Raw genomic sequence first — 21,534 nt, 5'->3', positions numbered from 1 at the left:
TGTGTTCAATCTTCAAACTGATAAATAACATAACCTAACAACTTTTCACTTGTTTGATGGGCTCCAATGTATTCTCCGTCATCTTTCACTAAACAATAGCGTCTCTACTCCAAACAAATGACTTGGCAGGCTGTTGGCATTATAGGGTACGCCATTATACCTCTAAGGTCTGAATGTCTTACCTACACAGAGTATGGTTTTCAGGACTATTGGATCATAAGATGCAGAGAGGTCAAGAGAACACGCCTGCTATGAGAGACAAAGGCTCTTTATACAAGCTGTCATCTTTCAATAAACAACCAAGCTGTAAACATCTTTTTTTTTGGTTAAAGGTTTTTATTATTTTCACGAATACACAACAAGAAGACAGCATCAAAGTCTACAGCTTTACAAGATCAACAATCATAACTTTCTGCACCTTCATAGCCACAGGTAGGCTACAACCCCCGACAGGATACCAAGTGATATTTTCACATTCCATCGATTTACCAGAGAACTCCTTAGTGCCTTCTCACAGCACAGCAAGCTACTTCATCCAACAGTAAACATCCTTGACAGGTTTCCGTTAATGATAAATCAAGGTTAATGAGGGGATAGAGGAAGAGAAATTCAGATCTTCTGGTTTCACTGTTTTAATCCAGCGACTTATTATTATTGCGGTGACTCTTACCTCTAAAATATTTCAGAAAAAAGATAGTTATTTCTAAGTAATACCTGTATCAGATTATTCAATCACCTTTTTCTAAAGGGGCCAGAAAGATTCAGGCAAAACCAAGAGTCAACCCAAAGCACCTCCTACAGGTTAACAATAGCCAACAAACTCAGTGTTAAACACAATTCTAGCACCTAGCAAGACGAAACTATAAAGACATTTGGGGATGAAACTTGTGCCATAAGGAGCTAAGACCTTCTGTTTTCAATGTATTGCTATTTTACGTACCTGTTATTCAAGTAATTTATTCTCATAAAGTAAAGAATTGACTGGGCAGTGAAGTTTTTAAATGCTGCTAGGTTGAGCTGAGTTTCCAAGCCACTCCCCTTGCCAAAGTTTTGAGCCTCCTCGGACTCACTATCCTGATACATTAAAGTCCCTAGAGGGAATACCTTGGCTATCCAACTCAGACTGCAACAGCATAGTGGCCCTGGGACACTAGTGTTAAACAACCGTACCTACTGGGTAGAGCCCAGTAACATCTGGCTGCCCCCAAGACCCCAAGGAAAATGCCTAAAGTAGCCCCAGGAAGTACCAGCTAAGAAGAGGGGCAAGATAGCACATGCTGCTGACATCCCTATGACTCCCTACACTATTAACAGGAACTGGTGAAATTCAAGGTCTGAATTAGTTCAAAAGTTTTTTTTCTAAGCCTCTATAGCCTAACACATGGATGAAAGAGGGAAACCTATTTCGAGTAAGAATAAAACTACTGCACAAAATATACTAGTCATATCACCCACCTGGTAAATTCTTATAATGTAAGCCAGGAATGACAGGGTTTTGATCTGAGCCGCAATAAAATCTGCATATAGTTCCTTGTTGTAGAGTTTATTTTGCCTGGGATGGAAATGACAGAAAATGTCAAATAAAATGTTAATAGAAATAAGAACTCTCATGGTTTTGCACATTTCCCATTGCTACCCCCTTTATAATAGGCTATACAGTTTTATCATCACCTCAGCAGTCTACGGTGCATGCCACAATGCCCTAATAGAATGCTTAATGACAATGCTTTCCACTAGCCAGTGTTCAAACAGGTATCCTTCCAAGCTGTACATATTTTGTGACAGACTGTACATTTTAAAGCACAAAAACACTTGCACATGCTTTGGGTCATCGATACAGTACGCTATGTCTATGTGGGCACAAATGTTACATCAGGGCCGAAATCATGCACTACTAATAACAAAGCAAAATGCAACAAAAGTTCAAAATCTAAAAGAAACAATTTGAGGCTCCTCATTTTAAGCAATCAATCCAAACATAGGCATCATTAAGACAATAACTGATGAATACTTGTCCAGGTTACGATTTAGTGGGGAATTCATGCAACATAAAACTAGAAATACACTTTAATATGTGTAAATCCTAACAAAATGTATGTAGTGCCTAGATTGCTACCAAATGCAGACAATATTACTTTATCAACTTTCAAATTTAAGTATTGCTGGACAGCTTAGATACTAAAGGCGAATTACTGAAAACAGCAACCTTTAAAAGGCCAATCAAATCTTAAACTTAATAAAATTAGTTGAAACTAGTCGTCCAGTGAATAGAGTATTCCCCTGCAGGAACAGGTCATCCCCCGGCCTCTTTTGAGTAAAACATCTAGCTAAATTAATTGATACAAGACAGATCTTGCAAATGCACAGTTTCAACCTCAGCTTTGTAAGCATGGAGTTCAGTCAACATAATTACAGAAACTGGTCAAACGCCCATCAAGAAGAAAGAAGAGGGGATGGTCCTTTATGAGGATAGGTGAGGGGTGAAACTTTGCATCCAACATAAACAATATCACAGTCAAAAGGGGGTGATACGAAAAGCATAACTTAATCACTGGAAGATTTGGTACTTTTAAGGGATAGGTTTTAGGAATTGCCAAAAGATGTGGTCAGCAAAAAGCAAGGAAATTAGGGTAATTGATAAAGTACACTTAAAAGAGGCCCAATTTTGCACATGCAGATTAACTGATAATGACAGGATGCCAACCTCAGGTGCTATCTATGTTGTTGCCACCTGCTCATGCTCTAGTTTACAGCAGACTAGCTACTTTAAGCACTGTGAGGTGTACGCCTGGCTGTGCCCCGGATGCTGGAAGGCCATCTCGGAGATAGCCTGTAACGTTCACAGTCCCTTATTTATCTCTAATTTTATAAGGAGTTTTTCCATTCACTTTACTTTTTATGTTAGAGCCAGATAAAGTGCTTTATCATTTGTTTATTTTTCTGCCAAATTACCATTTATAGGGTGCAATATGGTGAAACCAGGTTGCCTTAGCATGTGCCTCATATCGACCTGCGGCTCTGGAAAGAATGCAAGAGGTGATGCCTTTTTCAATTTGCTCTTGCCATTAGGTTGTTTTGTGTATCATTATATACTAGACCTGAACTCTGCTGCTCTTCATTTTCAGAAGAGGGCTTTTACTTTTTACACAGGTTAGCATACTTGTCACTACACAAGCTAATGGCAAAAAGCCTTTTAAGGTGGGCTAAGATTAATGGCAAGCAGTTTATAACCTCACAGTGTGTACAGCGTAGTTTCATTCTTTGGACTTTTAACTACCATTATTTCACATGTATTAAAAAAAGAATCAAATATGTTTTTAGAATACCCCCAAAATATATGTGGTTAGTTTCAATCATTTCATTCTTTACAAGTCAATGCAGCACAACATTCTTAGAGCAAACAAAGAAAAGACAACACAACTTACCTGGCATTGGCAGATACCTGAATTATAATTGTATTCATGATCAAAGGTACAAACTCCGCCACCACATTATGAATGTTTAGTTTGTAGAGCTATGGAGGGACAATATACATAAATGTGTCAAACCAACAGAATAGAACTACACTATTAAACACAAGCTGATAAAACATGGAACAAATTAAGGTACAAATAATTTAAATAAACACATCTTAATATGTAAAGGAATTCACTGAAATTATAATCATTACTTTTCAGCTGTAAGCAGAGTGCATATAGTTTAAACATTTCTGTTTTTAAACGTTTTACGGACACAAAAATTACAAACAGGTTGCGCCATTACTAATTCACTTTTAAATAATTTTTATAGAAATATAAATAGTATTCTTGCCTTCACTGAACCTCAGGTTGGGCTGGTCTGTGCCAGCCACAACAGGAAACACAAACTTCAGAATGGCATCCCACCCAGAGTACAGGAGCCATTATGGAAGCAGGGCTCAGTTCACTCCACTATAGTTGGAAAGGAGTATTTCAGGCACATTTTGCTTCACAGCCATCTTTCAATCAACTTTTGCTCCACAGCCATGCCCTTTGAGGCATACCATAACTGAAGTGGTGACAATCTCGGGGTCAGTGAGCTTGGATTACTCTTGGGGCCAGGTATCTCCTGTGGTGCCAGATAGATGAGCTCACAAGAAAGCAAATGACTCTGTATACTCACTTTCACAATGACTGATTATCTCACATGCAACAGCCTTAACAAGAGGGTGAGAGCGTAGATAAGAGTAATATTCCTAACACCCCTTACCCATTCAAACCATGACCTGTTAATTTCAGAGCTCAAGATCAACAGCTATTGTCCTTCCTTGCTTTCCAGCCTTTGGGAAAAGGGGCCATGTCATAAATGCATTCATAATACAATTCAAGCCTCACCTGCAGCACCTTTGGCTTTGCAGAGGCTTAATCATATTTCCAAATGCACCTTAAGTCTGATCTACTAACTCCCTACTACTACTGCGCCAAGCAAGTTGAGCACACAGAGCCTTAAGCCTTTCAGTCAAATGTAAAGTATCACTGGGGAAATACTCAACACTCAAGTCTTGTCCCCCCTGGAATATCTTCTGTCTCCATTTATAAACCGAAAATCATAATTTCCAATGTAGGGAAAAATTGTATTATTGGTTGCAAAGGATGTGAGACTTTCAAGGGTAGTAATTCTAAAATTGTCTTTTTACTCTGAATCAAGTATACCACGGTAGCACTGGACTCTTGGGGTAGCAAACCGGAGCAGTCCAAGGTCTACGCCGGGGAAGTGACATGGACTAGTAACCCCCAGTTCACTAGTCCACAACAACAAATCATTGTACAATGACTGATTTTTCCTTAAAAAGGAAAATTACTTTTATTAAAGACATACATAACACATTAAATTGCAAATTTGTTTAACCAGGTGGATGAAAATACCTTTGGTGACACCCTCACATCACGTTAAACTCCTAGTGGGTTCTGAACCCTATAATGACAATACTCCCTGCCTATACTGGATGCAATATCACAATACAATAGGGTGTCATTGTCATTATGACTGGCTTTGTTAGGGTGTCACCAAATCAGTAAAAGCAACATGTTATACTTCAGAATTTTAACACCAAACGAAATTAATGGAGACGGTGTGAAGATGCCATGCATGTAATAGCCCAACCACCATTCTAGTAGATGAGGGCAGTATTAACATTCAATAGCATTTGTTACACTTTAATGTTAACTATAAGCAGACTGAACTCAATAATGTGACTGAGAGGCTTTCTTTCACCTTTAACCACTACTACTACTTAAGGACCAACCACTCAAGAGCCTCTGTACAAAAATACGGATAACAGCAAAAACCTCTCCAGGGCAGTGTAGTTCCTTTTTTTTTTTTTTTTTCACTGGGGGTGGGTGGGGTGGGTTGCTGTGCTCCCAGCAGCCCCCAAAACACTGTAGACAATTTTGAGTGTGCCTCGTCCCCTTCCTGGCCACTACAAGGAGCAAGATATGCAAATTGGGAGTCAATGCATGGATCTATGGGGTGCTCCTCTCTAGCATCAGTACATAATGGATTAGTGGCTTTGCCTGCTCTCTGTACTTTTGAACATGCTATCTCAATGCTGCTTTCTTTTCCTTAAATCCCAGGTGTTGAATGTGGACTTTGCTTGGGTGTAGGAAACTGAACTTCTTTGCAGATGTCCCTGCACTATTTGCCCCATTTAGAACTACCAGATGCTTGTTTTCGACTCAGAGTGTGCTGAGACCTGCTAATCAGACCTCAGTGACAACGTTCTTAACCCAAAACTAGTAAAGTCTAATTGCAAGCCGACTGGCATGGACAAGCACCCCTGTAAATCCCTAGTAAATGGTACCCCTGGTAGCTAGGTTATGAGTACTAAAGTGGGTCCCTAACGGCTGAAGCATATCTTTTGCCACCCTAAGGGACTCACACTTAAAATTACACAGACTGCCACTGTAGGCTGCAAGACATGGTGCAACCATGTTTCAAAACATGACATGGCACACTACGGAGTGCCAAGCCAAAGACACACGGACTATATGTAAGTCACCCCAACAGCAGGCCTTGGAGCCCTAAGGCAGGGTGCATTATGCTACATGTATGGACATATCTGCAAGAGCAAATATGCGGTGGTGATATCTAAGTCAATTCGTAGGCATTACAAGTGAACGGGGAAGCCTTCCTAAGGTGTATACCGGGCACTGGTAAAAAACAAGTTTCACAGCCACATAATGGTTTCACTCTAACCTATGGTGTTTTGTAGCAAACACAAGGTATTAATAAACTCATTCCAGGGATGGATTTATTAATACATGCACCCCTAGAGTATCTTAGAGGTATGCCCTGAAACCAACTTGTCCTCTAGTGTGTTGACTGGTACAGTCCAGCCTGCCACCACACATAGGGTTCCAACCCCCTGAAGTTAAGAGCCAATGCTCTCGAAAGCCAGGAGCAATGCTTGCTCCAGAGGCAGGTGTTCACACCTTCTCCAGCAGGATGGCTAGTGATTCAGCAAGCCAATACCAGGGACTTCAAAGAACCTGCTGCATTTGTTACGCAATTCCGGCTTACAGCAATCCCAGGAGATGCCATCCCCTTCCCGAGGCCCATCTGGCACCAGGACAGGCAGGAAATTAGATAGTCAGGTGGCATATTACACCCCCCTAACACGAAAATAGTAATTTCCACCATCTTGTGTGTGGTGGAATTAGGCACTCTGGGACAGGGTTAGGCCCACTTCCCACAGGTCATGATAGAGTTTAGTGACCTCAAGGGTAAGTAACCCATTGGCTACCACTATTCACTCCCTTAGTGACCATACATTCAGTATCAGGTGCCCCCCTGATACCAGAAACTCAGATTTGTTGGACCAAAGAAGAACACCGAAGAGCCTTGTCACCCAGTCCCCACTTGTAGCCTCTTTTCCCCAGGACAGTGTCCCATTAAAGTGAATGGAACACCCGACACTGTAAAGCACCTTGACACCCCAATGCCTCCTGAAGTGACCCGTTGGGGATGCCTTGGAGCTTGACCCATACTTACCTTAACTCCAGAAGAACAGTCCTGCAAGTCATTGCTAAGTACCAGTGTGCAGTATGTATTTCTTTCCCATACAACATTATGGCATCCGAAGCTGAAATACACCTCGGCACCCAGATGCCACATGTAAAGAAATGGCTCCCTGTTGCAGTTACCCCCCACTTTTTGTCTGATACTGATGCTGACTTGACTGAGAAGTGTGCTGGGACCCTGCTAACCAGGCCCCAGCACCAGTGTTCTTTCACCTAAAATGTACCATTGTTTCCACAATTGGCACAACCCTGGCACCTAGGTAAGTCCCTTGTAACTGGTACCCCTGGTACCAAGGGCCCTGATGCCAGGGAAGGTCTCTAAGGGCTGCAGCATGTCTTATGCCACCCTAGGGACCCCTCACTCAGCACAGACACACTGCGTGCCAGCTTGTGTGTGCTGGTGGGGAGAAAATGACTAAGTCGACATGGCACTCCCCTCAGGGTGCCATGCCAACCTCACACTGCCTGTGGCATAGGTAAGTCACCCCTCTAGCAGGCCTTACAGCCCTAAGGCAGGGTGCACTATACCACAGGTGAGGGCATACGTGCATGAGCACTATGCCCCTACAGTGTCTAAGCAAAACCTTAGACATTGTAAGTGCAGGGTAGCCATAAGAGTATATGGGCTGGGAGTCTGTCAAAAACGAACTCCACAGCTCCATAATGGCTACACTGAATACTGGGAAGTTTAGTATCAAACTTCTCAGAATAATAAACCCACACTGATGCCAGTGTCGGATTTATTAAAAAATGCACACAGAGGGCATCTTAGAGATACCCCCTGTATTTTACCCAATTGTTCAGTGCAGGACTGACTGGTCTCTGCCAGCCTGCTACTGAGAGACGAGTTTCTGATCACATGCGGTGAGAGCCTTTGTGCTCTCTGAGGACAGAAACAAAGCCTGCTCTGGGTGGAGGTGCTTCACACCTCCCCCCTGCAGGAACTGTAACACCTAGCAGTGAGCTTCAAAGGCTCAAGCTTCGTGTTACAATCCCCCAGGGCACTCCAGCTAGTGGAGATGCCCGCCTCCTGGACCCAGCCCCCACTTTTGGCGGCAAGTCCAGGAGAGATAATGAGAAAAACAAGGAGGAGTCACTGGCCAGTCAGGACAGCCCCTAAGGTGTCCTGAGCTGAGGTGACTCTGACTTTTAGAAATCCTCCATCTTGTAGAAGGAGGATTCCCCCAATAGGGATAGGAATGTGACCCCCTCCCCTTGGGAGGAGGCACAAAGAGGGTGTACCCACCCTCAGGGCTAGTAGCCATTGGCTACTAACCCCCCAGACCTAAACACGCCCTTAAATTTAGTATTTAAGGGCTCCCCTGAACCTAAGAATTTAGATTCCTGCAACTTACAAGAAGAAGAGGACTGCTGAGCTGAAAAACCCTTGCAGAAGAAGAAAGAAGACACCACCTGCTTGGGCCCCAGTCCTACCGGCCTGTCTCCTGCCTTCCAAAGAAACCTGCTCCAGCGAACGCTTTCCCAAGGACCAGCGACCCCTGAATCCTCAGAGGACTGCCCTGCTTCAAGAAAGACAAGAAACTCCCGAGGACAGCGGCACTGCTCCAAAAGAACTGCAACTTTGTTACCGAGGAGCAGATTTAAAGACCCCTGCAAATCCCCGCAAGAAGCGTGAGACTTGCAACACTGCACCCGGCGACCCCGACTCGACTGGTGGAGAACCAACACCTCAGGGAGGACCCTCCGGCGACTCCGAGAACGTGAGTAACCAAAGTTGTCCCCCCTGAGCCCCCACAGCGACGCCTGCAGAGGGAATCCCGAGGCTCCCCCTGACCACGACTGCCTGATCCTAAAGTCCCGACGGCTGGAAAAGACCCTGCACCCGCAGCCCCCAGCACCTGAAGGAACGGAACTTCAGTGCAGGAGTGACCCCCAGGAGGCCCTCTCCCTTGCCCAGGTGGTGGCTACCCCGAGGAGCCCCCCCCCCTTGCCTGCCTGCACCGCTGAAGAGACCCCTTGGTCTCCCATTGAAATCTACAGAGAACCCGACGCTTGTTTGCACACCGCCCGGCCGCCCCCGCGCTGCTGAGGGTATACTTTCTGCGTGGACTTGTGTCCCCCCCGGTGCCCTACAAAACCCCCCTGGTCTGCCCTCCGAAGACGCGGGTACTTACCTGCTGGCAGACTGGAACCGGGGCACCCCCTTCTCTCCATTGAAGCCTATGTGTTTTGGGCACCTCTTTGACCTCTGCACCTGACCGGCCCTGAGCTGCTGGTGTGGTAACTTTGGGGTTGCTCTGAACCCTGAACGGTGGGCTACCTTGGACCCAAAACTGAGACCTGTAAGTGATTTACTTACCTGCTAAAAATAACAATACTTTACCTCCCCCAGGAACTGTGAAAATTGTACTGTGTCCACTTTTAAAACAGCTATTTGTGTTTTATGTGAAAAGTATATATGCTACTGTAATTATTCAAAGTTCCTAAAGTACTTACCTGCAATACCTTCCAAATGAGATATTACACGTAGAATTTGAACCTGTGGTTCTTAAAATAAACTAAGAAAAGATATTTTTCTATAACAAAACCTATTGGCTGGATTTGTCTCGGAGTGTGTGTTCCTCATTTATTGCCTGTGTGTATGTACAACAAATGCTGAACACTACTCCTTTGATAAGCCTACTGCTCGACCACACTACCACAAAATAGAGCATTAGTATTATCTCTTTTTGCCACTATCTTACCAAGGGGAACCCTTGGACTCTGTGCATACTATTCCTTATTTTGAAATGGTGCATACAGAGCCAACTTCCTACACCACAGAGCTGAGCGAGGTGCCCTAGGATGACAATACTACATTAAAGTCAATGCAAGTGTATTTGTACACTTCAAAACTGCTAACTTATAAAGTACCTACCCAACAACGAATTTCTTGGTATTAAAACATATGTCTTATTTTTCTAAATTAGTGTGGATATATATATCGAGAGAGAGAGAGATATTTGTGCAAAGCTTAACACTCCCCTTTGATTAGCCTAAGCTAGTCAACCACCTCACCACAAATACCTCACTTGGGATTTTCTTTTAAAAAGCCATGGCCACTTCTAAGGGGATACCTGGACTCTTTACATAGCATACATCTTTTTGTTATACTATATAATGAGCCAGCTTCCTGCATTGGGGCAGTGCAGACAGCCCCCTTTTAACACTATCCTGCGAGCTCTCAGTCCAGCTGACACTACACTAAGCCAGCAAAGGAGCGTGAAACTGACTTATCTGCTCCCAATAATGTCAGTGCAGTGCGTAATCTTAGTGCACCACACAAAGATTCATGGAAAAATAACTCTTACAACAAAGTTAATAAAATCCAGCATTTGCTAAGAAGAAAGTTGACAGCGTTTTTTTAACCCTTATGTATACAGGATCATCCACAGAACTCAAAATTAAAGGAGCCAGAGAACAAAGGAGAAATTAAATGGTAGTCTCCAAGGGTCCAATATTACGTGTGATCACCCAGTGTGTTGTTTCTTTTCATTTACAAAAAACTGAAAATTACTGCCTTTTTTTAGTTTATGTTAATATGCTTCTTGATCTATGCATACATTAAATGCTTTAACTGAATATTTGTTTGTATTGTGTTATAATAGGGGCCATTGTTCCTTTCTAGAACACACATTACGAGGCCTACCCCCAAGTCACTAGAAACCCTTCAAAGTTTCCTTTTGCGACTGGCCACCTATGCGCAGATATCGGGCTGCACAAGACTGCAGTCTCACACGCACACAAAGCACGCACGTTAGTGTTTTGAGTAGTTAGCCCAGAGCCTCTTACCCTAGCTCTACAGCAATGGCCTTAGCTTAAAAAGGTGGACACTACTGGTTTACTGTAAAACTGACTGTGAGTAAGACCCTGGTAGTGAATCTCACTCGAGTTAAAGTCCACAAACCAGGCAGTTAAAAGCAGAAACTCCAGAGGGATTAAATGGGTTAAACCCATTTTGCAACAGGCAGTAAACCCATTGTTTATATCAGCCCACCAGATTGGTACCAACTAAGAACGACAATTCTGCTAGAGGTGGTCTGCACCTAAACACTTTCTCATTCATCTCATTTATCTCATTGTTCCGCTGACAAGAAGTGCTCACTATTGGTGTAAATGCAATATAGGAACTATGAGTAAAATTTACCAAGTTTCAATTGAGCATCAATTAGGATTTCAAGGACCACAGACAAAGAGCAATTTTCTGCCATATCCAATCTATATTTTCAAGTGTGTCAACAAATCGTAGCACAAACGTTTACCATTTTGTTTGTACAGAAACACCCACCTGATACATAAGCACAACAATGATTGGTAGCTCCGCAAGAACTTTCAAAGACAGGGATCCTCTAGGAATTATGGAATGCTGAAAAGAACAAAGAAATAATTGTATCTTAAGATAAGGAACAGTCCTGTGATGGAGCCTGTATATGTGATTCAACCAAAATGAAAAACATTGCATTAAATGTTGACCTTAAATATGTTTACGATGAAATTAGTACACTGGGCATGCAATCTCCTCTCACAGCAATAGTCTACCGATATTCCACATAATTACAGCTAGCAATTCCCACAAACTGAGAATGGAAATTTCAGAATTTGGTAGTTCATGAATTCCGACTTAGTACGCCGCTTTCACTACCTTGTAAGAACAAACCAACACTTTAAGATATAGAGCAACCTCAGCTAGAAGTGATATGGCTGGCCACATACTTGCTCCTGCATCACACGGGCCCTTCTGAATTACGGTATAAAATAAAAGAAGGTTTTGAATGCTATAGTGTGCAGACAGGTTTGTATTAAGGGATTCTTTTATAGCATGAAGCAATGACGTCACCTTTTCTCATAGTCACTTCAGGTGATTAAACCTCCCCTATTAAACCTAGCTCCCACAACAAGGTTAACAAACAAAGTTGGATAGCAGCTGCTGTGTCGTTTCAGTCAAACATGGTTTCTGTATTTCTAAGATCCCTGGTAAGGAGGGTGTGTGTGAGAAACCAGTTACCGATAGCTTTGTATTCTCTTTGTTAAGGGTTGGCTCTAAACTGACTAATGGGACCCCACACACCTAATCTTTCCACATGAATCTCTTTACAGTTGAGCAGCACAACTCTCTGACTTGTACTTTAACTCAGAGACAAATGCTTCCACCCTGGGAACACTCTTACGAAAAATCAGCTTTCAATCTAGGAGACAACTGGTTATCAGAGTATCCCTGAGCGCCTTCGGGGGAAGGCAACTATTAAGAACATGATAAACTGGCCCCAAAACATAAGGCTCTTTAATGATTGAATGGCTTCTGGTCAAACCAGTCCTTACTTGACGAAGAAACCAAAGAGCAAGACCTAGTAAAACTTAGGACTCCCAAGCATCTTTCCCTCATCTCAGCATTGACGCTTTGCCTTGTAAAAGACAGCAGAACCATGTCTGAAGTGACTCAGTATTCAGGTAGTAACTGACTGTTTGTACTGGACAGCTCTTTCAAAACCAGATATTTCAGTCACCTTAGTGACAAATATTTCAGAACAAATTTCTCGGCCTCCTGAGGCCAGGCTCTCCAAAATAAGCCTACCTTGTTAAAATCTGTGCAAAGACTAGATACAATCAATTGAAATATTGCCCAGCGAGGTTAAACCTAAAAGGTCAGCTTCATTGACGTAGACTAACCTAGACAGCAGGAAACAAGTAAAAGGCGTGAAAGAAAACAAGCTTAGTATCAAAGAGCAAGTTCCAGTCCTCACTAACAGAAAAGACATCAGCTTCATCCCAGTCGATGCCTCAAAGTAACTGGCAGAGCACATGAGTATCCAGCAATACATCAAAGGAAAATAACAGTTTTTACATTTGGGGGAATTGCACACATCCGTTCTTTGAAGCAGCTCTGGCACTGGACTTGGGTTAGATGAACATCTATTTTGGGTTCCCCTAAGACCAAGTCAGATACTTTTGAGAAATGAATGAAAAGGCATCTTCACTGACAAGTGAAGCATACAATTCAACATCAATTACCTGCCATTCATGAAAAAAAAAAATAATACCAAAAACAGAATGTAAACAGCTGTTCCCAGTGCTATATTTTACACTATATTCGGCGCAAAATGTGACACGGCAAAAACTGATTACACTTCACACTAAAATACACCACATGACAGATTTGCATTTCACATATTTTGCCTACATTTCTCAGAATTCCAAGTAATGACAGGAAAGCAAATTATGTGGATTTCACACACATCTATTCATCATTGATGTTCACAAAAGTGTATAATGAAGGAGTTTGCAATGTGATCCACTTTAGGTGCATCCAGATGCGTTAGCTTTAGTACAGTGGAATCTGGAAAAGATGTCAGCATCCATGCTATTTGTGCTCCTCTGCTTGCACTAGCTGCACTACAAACAATAGAGAGCTCTGCCAAAGACGGGAAAGAAGACTTACCACTTCTCCTGGTTGGTACTAGTTATGAGGCTGTCAATGTGTAGAAGCAGTAGGAGCCACAGTAATCTACCAGCAAAGAAAGCTTTGGTTATGGGCTACTGGTTAGAAGCAAATGGTCTGCCATGCTTTACGTTGGAAGTTACAAAATATTTTTTTAAATCTCCATTATTCAGCATTATACTAACTTATCTATTGATTACGAGTACCTATGTACTAACTTTAACATTTTGTTGAAGTTACTCAGATATTAGTCACAGAGCATGGTGAGGTTTTCCTTTTAACGGTCAAACTTACTGAAAGGACAATTTCCTGGACACTAAGTGCAGGGGAGCCATCTTAAGGTATGTAGTGGACACTGGTCAACACGAGTGGTCCAACTACATAATGGCTTCTCCGAACCTAGGCATGTTTAGTATCAAAGATGTTGGGATCTGGGGGTTACTTAGAGGATCCTACAGCTCTGCCTGTGCAGTCTCACAGGGTCTGGCTGCCAGTCCACGCTGCTGCTGACCCCAGACACTGTTCTCCCATCCCAATAGTGAGCCAGGCTCAGGCCAGAGAAGCAGAACAAAGGATTGAGCACCACCAGACTGTATGGAAGGCAACATATGGTGCCCTCTTTACATAATTCGATTTGCACCGGTTCAGCCAGGAACCCAGATTCCTGCTCTGGCACGAAACTACACAAAGGACAGGAGAGTGACCACCTCCCTGTCCAGTTCATCCCCTAGAAGGTGCAAAGCGCTCTGTGAGGTGGCCACCTGATTTTGCCATCTTGGAAACAAGATGGGCAGAGGCCCCTGGGAGCATCTGACTGGTTAGGCCAGTAAGATGATCTCCCTGACCCCCTCTGACAGGTGGGTCACTTCCGAGAGTCACCAACCCCCTTTTTGGGGACCAAGGGTGGGTCCACAGATTCGTCGTGCAAGACTCTATGAAGAACTCTCTGCAAGGCATCTTCTGCTTCTGGCCTCTGGAATCGCTACTAGTTTCTTTGGAGCCAAGCACGTCCGCTTCTGGTGGAAAGGACCCCACTGCAACACTGTTACTTTGGATCCTGCAAGAATTCTGCAACATCCAGGGTTGTGCATCCTCCAGGGTCACAAGGACTCTGTTTGAACCTGGAAGCACAAAGGAATCTCCCATGGATTGAAGGAGTCACTCCCCTGCAATTGGAGGCACCTCAAGAACGTGTCAATCTGCTTGTGGAGTCTGCGGTCACCCGGCTAGCCAACAACTTTGCAACACAGGTGGTGAGTCTGTGGCCTCCTCTGGGTCATGCTTGTCTTATAACCAACTTGGGAGACTGTGGGCCCCTGCTCCTGTCACTGGACTGGAACCCCAGTGCAGAGCGACTGCTGCACTTGCCAAGGCTTGTTGACTCTACCTCCAGGAGATTTTCAGGCGCCAAGAAGCCCCGGCCTCCAGCACTCTGCAACTCAAAGATCAGCCCGTCCTGCAACTCGGGACTTCTGTTTTGTTGTGCTGCTGAGGCCTCCTTGTGACTTTCTATGTCCATCGCCTATGGGTTACTCATAGGGGAGTCATTGACTTCTGCTGGCCTTCCTGTGTGCTGAGGGCCAGCCCTGACTCCCACTCCCAGGTAGAGTCTCCTGAACGTTGCTGGTTCCCAAAACTTTGCAAACTATTTATCAGCTCCCATTTGCATTTGCCAGTGCTTGCTGATGACCTGGGTGGTCACTGGCCCTCCTACAACCCAGCGACCTTAGAGGGATAGCTCGTATGCGACTCCTGGGACCGTCTGCAGCTCCTGAACCCCCACAGATGGATGACTACTTCCACCGATCAGGAACTTCACCTTCAGGAGGGTGGGCACTGCCACCTGCACCACCCGGGCACCTTCAATGATTTTGGACTGTCCCCTTCCTTCACAGGCCCTCCACGTCCGGAATCCGTTCCTGGGTTCCACCGGCCTGGTCCACGGGTCGTGACACCAGCTGGACAATCCTAGGCTTTCACTGATTTCAGATAGAGTTCCTTCTTCCCTCTGCATCCGGGTCCCTGGTGTAGGTACTCCTGTCTTCTGGTTATCCTGGGTTGGGGGCACTCTACAACCTTCATCTTGTCTGCTGCTTTTCTCGGGGTCCACTGGGAAGGGTCCTGGATCCCGCAAACTACAACCACTACCCTCTGGGTTAGCCTATGGGACAACTGGGTGGGTAACTACCTTGCACCTGGTTGCTGGGGACACTTACTTCACTTCCCTCTGTTGTTTCGATCTCCCCCAGCTAATTACCACACTTACCTTGGTTGGGTTCATTATTTCACATTACACTTTTTTGGTTTACAGTTTGGCCCTCCCATAGGACCTTGTGTATTTTTAGGCTATTTCTGATGGTTGTGTGTGCATATTGTGTGTAGGTATCTCCAAAGGGAGATATACCAATACTAGTATAGTTGTAGTGCTGTAATAAAGTATCCTGTGAGTGAGTTAGAGTCTGACTACTGTGATATTGCAAGTGCTTTACATTCCTCCTGGATAAGCTTTAGCTGCTCGCCTCAGCTACCCCTATAGAGCTTTTGCCATCCGGACACCTATTCACCATCAGTAAGGGTTGCCTGGACTCAGTATAGGGTGCCACACCATCGGTGTACACAATAAACTGAGCCAGCCTCCTGCAAGCATCAGGACACATTCTACAGTATTTGTTTTGCTTAGTTGCTCGCACTAATTTCTATTCTGCAACATTAGTCTATATGCGTTCCATACTCCTTTTTGAGATTTCTTACCCATTCATTAGCTTTGCACTATTATTTGGACTATCAGACTACTTTATTTATTTTTATTTTTTATTTTTATTTTTTAGAAATGCTTACCGTTCTTGTTTCGCTGTCCTCTCTTTCAGGATTAACCTTCACAATGATTGTAGTAATCATACCAACCATTTCTGGAGAAGGGACTGTGTTGTCTGGGATACCCTGGGGGGTCTCAAAGTATCGTGTCTACAAACCAAAAAAAATGAAACTTTCAAAAACTATAACAATTATTCCATGAATACACATTTTATTATCAGTATTACTGCACGATTCTGGATTCCAACTTGATCATAACCACTCCTCTATGTCCAAACCTATTCTTTGCTTATGCTACACTACTGCCGTCCTACTCACAATGACTATTAAAAATAAAGTTTATCTCTTGATGCTCTTTACGACCCTATTTCTCTCCTTAGCCCCCTCGCCTTTCTATTTTCTACATCGTCATTTTTACAACATGTATATTTTTCTATACATCCTGAAAATCGGACTACAATATCCTTTATGTTCTACCTCACCTCCTTTTCCATTTGCTTTATGCTTTAACCTTTATGATAACGTGATATCTTAAATTTAAATATTTGATCACACGCTCCCCTACTCTTACGACAATGCATATTTTGCCTACTGATTCTTTGGTCGAAAAAATGCCAATATGATTGTGAATGCCCTCTAATCTCTGGGTTTAGTATTTTTGCACTCAATGTGCTTTTAGCCATAATTACTTTCAATATAGCTGTACAGCACTCAAAAGAACATGGTGTAGGAAAGTGCCTCTTTTTGACATGCTCACTCCCACTTTTTGCCTGGTTTTCAAACCAAAATTGACTGAATGTGCACTGGGTTCCTGCTAACCAGGTCCCCAGTGCCTGACCTCTTTCCCTAAAACTGTACAATTGCTCCCCAATTGACAACACCCTTGGCACCCCTGCAAGTCCCTAGTAAACGGTACCCAAGGTTCTTAGGGCATGGATATCAAAGAGGGTCCCCCAAGGGCTGCAGCAGGTATTGTGCCGCCCTCAGGGACCCTCACCTAGCTCATGCAGACTGCACTGCAGGCTGTGCGCCTTGGGGCAGCTAAAAGTGAAAATAAGACATGGCACACAGCCCGTGTGCCATGCCCATGAACACGGCATGAAACATATGTAAGATACCTCTATACGAGGCCTTCCATTCGTAAGGCAAGGTGGGTACATTATATTACATGTGTGGTCATACCTGCAAGAGCAGATATGCCTCTGCTATTTCTTTGTCAATTCTTAAGCAGAGTGAGTGATCAGGGAAGCAGTTTTAGGTATGTGTGCTGGACACTGGTCAATACAAGTTCCCCAGCTACATGGTGGCCTTACTGAAACTAGGCAAGCTTGGTATCAAACATCGTGCATTAATAAACCCTCAATGATTCCAGTGATGGATGTATTAATACATGCACCCTTGTGGGAACCTTAGCGGTGCCAGCTGAAAAACCTACCAACTGCTGGTGTGCTGGGCAACTAGTCTAAACCAGCCTGCCACCAACAGACATTACTCACCCAAGGGTGAAAGCCTCCACTCTTGGGTGGTCAGGAACAAAGTCTGTTCTGGCAGGGGTATTAACATACCCCTCCCAAAAGGATGACCTGCAATTATTCATTCCCAGGCAGGGGGCTTCAAAGAGCCCACCACCCTTGGTATGCAGATTTGGCTTCCCCTCAGAGGAGATGCTGACCCGCCCTCTCCCAGGGCCCATTTGGCACATGGACAGGTGGGAAAATTAGTAGTTAGAGATGCGTGTCCAACCTCAGGTCAGTTCCAACCCCAAGGTGAACTGCCGGATCTGGACACAAAATTAAAAAAAAGTCTGCCATTATGGTGATGGCAAATTAAGGGACTCTGGGACAGGCTTATGCCTACTTCCCACACGAAGAAGGCATACAGGGGGCATAGTGACCCCAGGGGTAAGAAGCCCATTGGCTACCACCTTACACTCCCTTAGGCCCCCTGAATTCAGTATTTAGCAGAGACCCTGGCACTAGAAAAATCAGATCCTGGTGACCAGTGTGACTAAAGAGGTGCAAAAGCGAGAACTGAAGACCAGTGACTGACTCAGCATCAACCCTGCCTGCCAGCCATCTTCGACAAGAATGCCAAAGACGTCTTGTCCTGCAGCTGCTTGTGCCTCCAAAAGCTTGGGAGGACTGCCACCTTCACCCAAGAACCAGGAACTCCTAAGGAACAGCAGAGCTGGTCCCATGCATCTTGCACGTAACCCAACAAGTGTGAAAACTCTGGATAGCCAAATCCCAACAGCGGACAGCACCACTGCATCCTAGCAGAGATGAAGTGGGCCAAGGGTGTCAGACCGGTTCCCAGGCCCTCCTGATACAAAGTCCACTTTCGTTCACCCACTGCAGACTTCCCAATGACGCCTGCAGTCTCTTCTGCAGGCCAGCTGCAACAGCCTTGGGTAACGGAAACTCAATGGTCCACTGCACCTGGCCACCCAGGACCGATGAGAAGAGGGACAAAGGTGCCCCTACTTCAGAGCCTCAAGAGACCCGAACCCACTTGTTAGTTCAGTTGGACTGGACCCCCAGTCCATGCCTGCAGCCTCTACCTGCAGGCTCCTTCTACCGCCACCACTAAAGGAAACCAAACAGTCCAAGACACCTCAGCACCTGACCGCTTCAGACCAAGAAGAAAAGGACAACGGGTGTCCCTACATCCCAGAGCCTCGAAGAACCGAAACCCCTAGTCTCCCAGTCCCTACCTGCAGCATCTTTCTGACTGGACCGATCCCCACTGACTTAAATGGGTCATCTGATGCTGAACTACAACGCTGCACCCTGCACCCCAGTGCTGCCCAAGTTGACCTCTTGGTGTGGCCTAGGACCCTGCTCTATACTCACCTTAAGTCTAGAAGATTGATCCTGTGAGTTTCTGTGGAGTACCCGTTTGCAGTAAATGTTTTCTCCCCTACAGGATAACTTTTCAGCCTTTACATTATTGGGCATTCAAGTGGTTATCCCACTGTACGCCTGACGCACCAAAGCTAGCTGGAGTATCACTCCCGATATTAATGTTTGCAGATGATATCCTGCTTCTCTCTAGAACTCCTATGGGCCTCAAGGCAGGATTGGATTATTTTTTTGGCCTTTTGTAAATCGAGGGGTCTGGAAATCAAACCATTGAAAACAAAATCCACGGGGAAAAATACCTATAGGTCTTTGAAGGGTAGAATGGAAATTGATCGCTCCTTAATTCAACAGTTCAAATATGTTGATTATGTAGGGCACTGGTTCCCAACCTTTTGACTTCTGTGGCTCCCCAATTTTTCAGTACTATAACCCAGGGACCCCACTGAATCGTTATTGGAATCGCCCCCCCCCCCCCATCCCTAATGAAGCTGGGGACCTAATCTGTTAATATTATTAATTTTTCTAAGCAGTCCTGGACCCCCCCCTAAGGAAGCTTCGCCGACCCCCAGAAGTCCCCGGACCACAGGTTGGGAACCACTGGGGGGTTTGGCTGCGAGATACAGTGACTTGGGCCCATCAGACGGAGAAGAGTAAAACTGTCCTTAAGCAGAGAGCATACCAAATTAGCAGCAAGCAGGAGGTAACTGGTGGAGGAGCAGTGTCCCCAGTCCTTAACATATATAAAGCTACGGCCCCATCAGCAGCCTCTTATGGGGCAAAGATATTGGGGTTTGCTGATGCTTCTGCCCTTTCAACAGCAGGGAAAAATTATATTAGGGGTTTGTTTAATTTGCCAAAGAGCACACCTTTGGTCCCACTTAGGTTAGATTTAGCATTTAATCCTATAAACCTGGTGGTGATGTTAAATCTAATATATTGTGTGACAAATTGGACAACCGAGGAGTTGACACCCTACAGGGATTCTTAATTGATCTAATTTCCTGTGATTCACGGGTGGTTTTCTCCCTGGCTGACAAATGGAAAGATGCAGTGCAAGAAATTAAGAATGGTAGATTTCTGGAATTCACCAGCAGTAGCTGCTAAGGGTGCCGGACGGAAAGTGAAGAGAGCTTATTGGGACAGATCTGAATTATGACAACAAGAGCCAGATGGGGCAGTTTTTAAACGTCAAATGTTCCCCAATTTAGAATTTATGGATGATATGTATCCGCCTATCGTTAAACGGATGTACCTCCAATTTAGGTATGGACCTTGCCATTAAGATCACGAACGGCAAAATGGGACAAGTAGGTGGTTCCTCAATGTTTTGTCCCTAATGGCCACTGGAAAAAGAAACTGAAGATCTTTTTATATTTTTTTTCAACCCAGTAAAATGGATAATTGCTGGTTGTAAGCTTGTGGGTGTAAGGCACTGCTGAAGGTTCTTAGAATCCTTAAATATGATCCGAAGGCATCAATAGTTTTTGCGGTAGCAAAATACATAGTGCAAGCTTGGCAGATTAGATAGGAGGGGATGCCGTAAGGGGAACTACAATCCAGAAATGATGATGACTGTATAGATTTTGATTTTTATGACTTGCAGACTAACCTGTTTTAATAGAGTTTTAATGGAGCTTAGTAAGGATATCTGAATTTGGGGTGCCGACAAGTCCCAGAGGATGGGAATTTTTAGATAGCATAATGGACCTTTCATAAACATTTGTAGGCTTCACAAGAGGTCATTGCTGTCCACATTACTTATGTGTATTCGGGGTGAGGAGCTTGTATTTAATTATGTGTGTGGTGGGAGGGGGAATTGTGTATTTTTATTTAATTGTTTTTTATATATTTCAATTTATTATGTAATTTTATGGTCGATTACAGAAATATATATATATATATATATATATATATATATATATATATATATATATATATATATATATATATATAATGCTTTCAGAATATGCAAATATGATCCATCTACGCTGGTAGTAAGCACAGTCACCAAATATCTGTCTGCAGCTTGATCCATTCGTTATAGGTTCACCCTAGCATCGGGGCTCTGAGTCGATTTGGTATTTTTCAGCTTATAGATGGGGACTCTAACTAGATTTACTTGGACAAGCCTAGCAGACTTTTAGGCTTGTGAGGTGTCATGTATTCCAATTCGGATGGGAAATTTTACCTAACCAGTGTATGGATTTTAAATATCTCAGGCCCTTTGGGGGGCTTTAGGATATGGATTCTGAATTGCATATCTTATCCTTAACCATCATTAATCAAGGGTTCTGGTGATTTTAATTTTATTTTTTTTTATTTTTTTTTTATTTACAGTGCAGTTTAATTGATATTGAATGCAGCCCAAAATTGTGGATTCATTTAT

General features: G+C 43.9%; 1 protein-coding gene across 3 annotated transcripts in view; it reads right to left on the bottom strand.

Moving 5' to 3' along the window:
• The window catches only part of TRRAP (transformation/transcription domain associated protein), a 1,102,174-nt gene that overhangs the window by 1,036,102 nt on the left and 44,538 nt on the right, over positions 1–21,534 (bottom strand). For all 3 annotated transcript variants that reach the window (XM_069209830.1, XM_069209829.1, XM_069209828.1), the window contains exons 8-11: positions 16,312–16,437; positions 11,326–11,403; positions 3,426–3,514; positions 1,456–1,552 (exon numbers count right to left, since the gene is read on the bottom strand). In XM_069209830.1, coding sequence (XP_069065931.1) covers positions 1,456–1,552; positions 3,426–3,514; positions 11,326–11,403; positions 16,312–16,437 — 390 coding nt within the window. The remainder of the gene's footprint in view (positions 1–1,455; positions 1,553–3,425; positions 3,515–11,325; positions 11,404–16,311; positions 16,438–21,534) is intronic.

The sequence above is a fragment of the Pleurodeles waltl genome, chromosome 10, assembly GCF_031143425.1.
Source record: "Pleurodeles waltl isolate 20211129_DDA chromosome 10, aPleWal1.hap1.20221129, whole genome shotgun sequence".
NCBI lineage: Eukaryota > Metazoa > Chordata > Amphibia > Caudata > Salamandridae > Pleurodeles > Pleurodeles waltl.
Note: the sequence above shows the minus strand (reverse complement) of the source record. Positions and strands in the feature narration are given on the sequence as shown.